Genomic DNA, 6,195 nt, shown 5'->3' with positions numbered 1-6,195 from the left:
TCTTTTTTCACTTATGTCGCAAAAAATAAAAAACCTAGTGGTGATTAAATACCACCAAAAGAAAGCTCTATTTGTATGAAAAAAATGATAAACATTTTGTTTGGGTACAGTGTTGCATGACTGAGTAATTGGCATTCAAATTGTGAGAGCGCTGAAAGTAAAAAAATGGTCTGGGCAGGATGGGTGTATAAATGCCCTGTATCAAAGTGGTTAAAATATACCCTTAACCAGCTGTAGTCATTTGACAGCAACAACTTTATTCTTACAAACATAATATAGGTAATAAATGAAACATTTTAGACTTTATTAAATTATGTAGTTGTTGCGTGTATTCATCTATTGCCTTTTTATAGTGTGTGCCATCCATTTCATTTGCTCAGTCTTCAGTTGAATAGTTGTGGTTCTCCATTACTTGTGTACACTGTTAGGTTTCCTCTCGCATCTTGATCCTTTTCTATTGCTTCGAACAAAGACTTGAAATTACCAGCTCCAAAGCCCTGCAATATTAATAGCTGTATTATTGTACTTTCTTTCCAAAATGTATTTATATAGCTGTATTTTATTTGTACAGAGCAATATTTTAGTGATGGGTATTATCTACTTTCAGGATTCCAGAAAATACATTTTGATTTTTTTTCTGTTTAGCACATTTAGTCTTCATGCACAGTAGATGCTCAAAAACCGATGATAAAAACGCTAATATTTAGCATTTTTTGCCAGCGTTTTTGCAATGTTTAGGAGTGGTAGCATTTTCCTGAAGGAGCGGACGGCTATGTTTTTAAGGAATGACTCATTAGCGGGATTCTCCACTGACAGCTTACTGTAAACGAAACAATTGCTGTCAATAAAAAAAAATGGAGTCAGAAACAGCGTGGTAGTCCTCCCCAATCCAAAGGGAACCCATGCCATACATTTAAAAAACTGTGGGGGGGTTTCCCTCCCAAAACCATACCAGACCTAAGGACCCGATGCCAAAATGAAGAAAAAAAAAATGGCATGGGGTCCCCCCCAAAATCCATACCAGACCCTTATCTGCACTTGCAGATGTTCACAGTCTATTTGCCTTTAGTAAATCAACCCCATAGGATAACACTATTTAGCTTCTAGGAGCAGGAAAAAAAATGCTAAAAATATCTTCTAGGAGCTTAACTACTTCCCGTCCATGCTATAGCTAAAAGACGGCTACAGCACAGGCTTACTTTACCGGGAGGACATACATGGATGACCCCCAATTACCGCGCTCATCATAGGATGCAATCACAAGCCAGTTATTGGCTTTTCTTTCCTCAAGCTGTCAGCGTGAGGAGAGAAGAAGAAAGCTGATAACCGGCTTCTGTTAAAGGCACATCGGCACTGATTATCAGTGCAGTCCTAACAGTGCCCACAAATATCACCAATCAGTGTCCATCAGTGCTGCAAAGCACTGCCTCGTCATCAGTGTCACCTATCATTGCTGCCTATTAGAGCTGCATGATTAATCGTTAAGAATCGAGATCGTGATTCTTTCCCCCTTGCGATCTTAACAAAGCCTTTTTCTAGATTCTTTGCAGAGTTCTCTGCTCAAGCTGACAGCTGTCAAAAAAAAAAAGGCAGTCTGCCAAGTTTCACAACATTCCTCAGCTGCTGGGCTAACTATAAACATTGTAAGGTTTTGTTTTTTAGATCAAAGAAGTTAATTTCAGTCTGTAAATGAAGGGAGTTTAATCACTTAAAGACTAAACTTTTTTCTGACACTTGTTGGTTTAAAGTTAAAATCATTATTTTTTGCTAGAAAATTACTTAGAACCCTCAAACATTTTATATATATATATATATATATATATATATATATATATATATATATATATATATATATATTTAGCAGAGACCCTAGAGAATAAAATGGTGGCTGTTGAAATATTTTATGTCACACTGTATTTGCTCAGCAGTCTTTTAAATGCAATTTTTTGGGAAAAAAATACACTTTAATGAATTTTAAAAAAATAAACAGTAAAGTTAACCCTTTTTTTGTATAATGTAAAAGATGATGTTACGCCACGAGAATAATAAGAGAATCGTGATCTTTATTCTAAGTAAAAAAATTGTCATTCTCATTTGTCCCAGAATCGTGCAGCTCTACTGATTATCAGTGTACATCAGTGCCACCTACCAGTGCCTATCTGTTCCGCCTATCACTGATCTGACATCGAGAGCAGTGATCGCTGTCATGTGTGTTGAAGTCCATCCCCCCACAGTTAGAATCACTCCCTAGGATAAACACTTAACCCCTTCATCACCCCCTCGTGGTTAACCCCTTCACTGCCAGTGTAATTTACACAGTAATCAGTGCATTTTTATAGAACTGACCACTGTATAAATGACAGTGGTCCCAAAATAGTGCCAAAAGTGTCCGATGTGTCTGCCATAATGTCATAATCACAATAAAAAACGCAGATCTCTGCCATTACTAATTGAAAAGAAAAAGAATAATAAAAATGCCATAAAACTATCCACTATTTTGTAAACGCTATAAATTCTGTGCAAACCAATCAATATACGCTTATTGCGATTTTTTTAACCAAAAATATGTAGAAGAATACATATCGCCCTAAACCGAGGAAAAAACTTTATTTAAAAAAAAAAATTGGGGGATATTTATTATAGCAAAAAGTAAAAAATATTGCAGAGGCAGTCAAATACAACCAAAAGAAAGCTCTATTTTCAGTGCCGAATCACAAAAAGTGCTCTGGTCAGGAAGGAGTCAAATTCTTCCAGGGCTGAAGTGGTTAAACCGCTGTATGGTCTTGGCCACTGTAGGGTCTTGGCAATCTTCTTATAACCTAGGCCATATTTATGTAGAGCAACAATGATTTTTTTCAGGTCCTGAAAGCGTTCTTTGCCATGAGGTGCCATGTTGAACTTCCAGTGACCAGTATGAGAGAATGAGAGCGATAACACTAAATTTAATACACCTGCGACCTTGTAACACTAACGAGTCACATGACATCAGGGAGGGAAAATGTCTAATTGCGCCCAATTTGGAAATTTTCACTTAGGGGTGTACTTACTTTTGTTGCCAGTGCTTTAAACATCAGTGGCTGTGTGTTGAGTTATTTTGTGGGCACAGCAAATTTACACTGTTATACAAGCTGTACACTACTTTACATTGTAGCAAAGTGTCATTTCTTCAGTGTTGTTACATGAAAAGATATAATAAAATATTTACAAAAATGTGAGGGGTGTACTAAATTGTGTGAGATACTGTATGTGTGGTGGCAAAAGGGTGGGCTTTAATGCCCACACGCTGCACATATGCACCACTGGGCTGCATATGTTTCTCTGCTGAGAGTGCACTCGCTGCACTCTCCCAGCACATAAACCGAGCAGTCAAAGGCAGCTCTCGGTCCAGACTAAAGATCAGTAGTTGGTAAGAGCAGCTCAAGCTCATGGGACCACTGTGACAGCAGCCTATCACAATAGTAACATAGTTGCTGATCATTCCCCCCAGGCATTCAGAACTTTTTAAAGGGACACTGGGGTGGGCAGAAAGGAGTAAAGATACAGGCCAAGGTGCATAACCTGCAGTAGGTCAGGGAGTTCTCTCTGCTTAAAGCTTAAAGAGAACTTTATGATTATTAGAGAGGCTGGTCACAATAACTTTTTATTTTTTTTATTTTACTCAATTATTTTACTCAATGGATGGGCCCCAATTCGGGGCACATGGGGGTGTTTTTTTTTTTTGAAGCACGTGATTACAGCCAGAGGTTCTAATAGGCTTCAAAAAAGGGTGGGCTCGGGCTGCAGAGCACTGCGCTCTGAGCCCACCCAGTTGTGTGAGAATGAATTTGTGCTATTTTCACACTGAATCTCCTCCCGCCAATCAGGAAGCAGATCCTGAGACCCATTTCTCGATAGGCCAAAATGACAAGCGATCCTATGGGACCATGAGGAGGAGAGAGGAGGAGGGAGGAGACCACCAGAGGAAATGCAAGCGACGAAGCCACCGCCCGGAGGGAAGCAATGCCTGGGAGTAACTGTGGGGCTCATCGACTGACCGGGGGGGTGCTTTGATCTGACCCAGGCTCCTCGCTGTGAGTGCATTGTTTTCCGCCCCACTCAAATATGCCACCAGCCGCAGCTGATAGGAAGCAAAGTCAGTGTGGTGCTAAGCACACTATAAACACACTTATAAGCAGTGCTTGGCCCCATTAGCCTTTGGTGCCTTATTGTATTTGAGCTAAAACTGCTATTTGCAACTTAGATTGCCATATGTTTTTGGGCTGTTATAGAAGATGATTGAGGTACCTATAGCTGCCCACTGTACATCACACTGACATCTTACTGAACATTGAATGCAGGTACACTTTTAACCACTTCAGCTCCGGACCAATAAACACCTTAAGGACCAGAGGTCTTTTTGCAATTTCGCACTGCGCTGCTTTAACTGGTAATTGCGCGGTCATGCAATATTGCACCCAAACGAAATTTGCGTCCTTTTCTTCCCACAAATAGAGCTTTCTTTTGATGGTATTTGATTGCCTCTGCGATTTTTTTTTTTTGCGATATAAATGGAAAAAGAGCGAAAATTTTGAAAAAAAAAGATATTTTCTTCTTTTTGTTATAAGAAAAATCGAATAAACTAAATTTTAGTCATACATTGAGGGCAAAATTTATTCAGCCACATGTCTTTAGTAAAAAAAATGTCAATAAGCGTATATTTTTTGGTTTGCGCAAAAGTTATAGCGTCTACAAACTAGAGTACATTTTCTGGAATTTACACAGCTTTTAATTTATGACTGCCGATCTCATTTCTTGAGGTGCTAAAATGGCAGGGCAGTACAAATCCCCCCCAAATGACCCCATTTTGGAAAGTAGATACCCCAAGGAAATTGCTGATGGGTATGTTGAGCCCATTGAATATTTATTTTTTTTGTCCTAAGGGATTGAATAATGACAAAAAAAAAAAAAAAAAAATTTTTTTTACAAAAAGTTGTCACTAAATGATATATTGCTCACACATGCCATGGTTATATGTGAAATGACACCCCAAAATACATTCTGCTGCTTCTCCCGAGTACGGGGATACCACATGTGTGGGACTTTTTGGGAGTCTAGTCGCGCACGGCACCCCGAAAACCAATCACCACCTTCAGGATTTCTAAGGGTGCAAATTTTTGATTTAACTCCTCACTACCTATCACAGTTTCGAAGGCCATAAAATGCCAAAATAGCACAAAACCCCCCCAAATGACCCCATTTTGGAAAGTAGACACCCCAAGCTATTTACTGAGAGGCATGTTGAGTCCATGGAATATTTTATATTTTGCCAAAAGTTGCGGGAATATTACAAACTTTTTTTTTTTTGCACAAAGTTGTCACTAAATGATATATTGCTCACACATGCTATGGGCAGAAGTCAAATTACACCCCAAAATAAATTCTGCTGCTTCTCCCGAGTACGGGGATACCACATGTGGGGGACTTTTTGGGAGCCTAGTTAACTAGCTACCTAGCGACACTAGCGACACTGATGCAGCGTTCAGAAAAATTATCGCTTAGTGACACTGGCAAAAGGGGGTGAAAGGGTTAACTAGCGGAAATCAGGGGGTTAAAACCATTATTGGGTAGTATATCGGGGTACCTAGCGCTATAAAAACCTGGCGGTGAACCTAAAAAAATAACTAGCTACCTAGCGACTGTAGCGACACTAATGCAGCGATCAGAAAAACGATCGCTTAGTGACACTGGCAAAAGGGGGTGAAAGGGTTAACTAGCGGCAATCAGGGGGTTAAAAACATTATTGGGTAGTATATCGGGGTACCTAGCGATATAAAAACCTGGCGGTGAACCTAAAAAAATAACTAGCTACCTAGCGACACATGCAGCGATCAGAAAAATGATCGCTTAGTGACACTGGCAAAAGGGGGTGAAAGGGTTAACTAGCGGCAATCAGGGGGTTAAAAACATTATTGGGTAGTATATCGGGGTACCTAGCGCTATAAAAACCTGGCGGTGAACCTAAAAAAATAACTAGCTACCTAGCGACTGTAGCGACACTAATGCAGCGATCAGAAAAACGATTGCTTAGTGACACTGGCAAAAGGGGGTGAAAGGGTTAACTAGCGGCAATCAGGGGGTTAAAAACATTATTGGGTAGTATATCGGGGTACCTAGTGATATAAAAACCTGGCGGTGAACCTAAAAAAATAACTAGCT

General features: G+C 39.6%; 1 protein-coding gene across 2 annotated transcripts in view; it reads right to left on the bottom strand.

Moving 5' to 3' along the window:
- Positions 1–236: 236 nt before the first annotated feature.
- LOC143982180 (4-hydroxyphenylpyruvate dioxygenase) overlaps positions 237–6,195 on the bottom strand; it is an 81,450-nt gene continuing 75,491 nt past the window's right edge. For both annotated transcript variants that reach the window (XM_077480668.1, XM_077480669.1), the window contains one exon: positions 237–497. In XM_077480668.1, the coding sequence (XP_077336794.1) occupies positions 384–497 (114 nt within the window). In that variant the 3' untranslated portion in view covers positions 237–383. The remainder of the gene's footprint in view (positions 498–6,195) is intronic.

The sequence above is a fragment of the Lithobates pipiens genome, unplaced genomic scaffold (genome assembly GCF_037356315.1).
Source record: "Lithobates pipiens isolate NorthernLeopardFrog02 unplaced genomic scaffold, aLitPip1_a1.2 Scaffold_16, whole genome shotgun sequence".
In the NCBI taxonomy this organism is placed as follows: Eukaryota; Metazoa; Chordata; class Amphibia; order Anura; family Ranidae; genus Lithobates; species Lithobates pipiens.
This window is presented reverse-complemented; position numbering and strand designations above follow the sequence as displayed.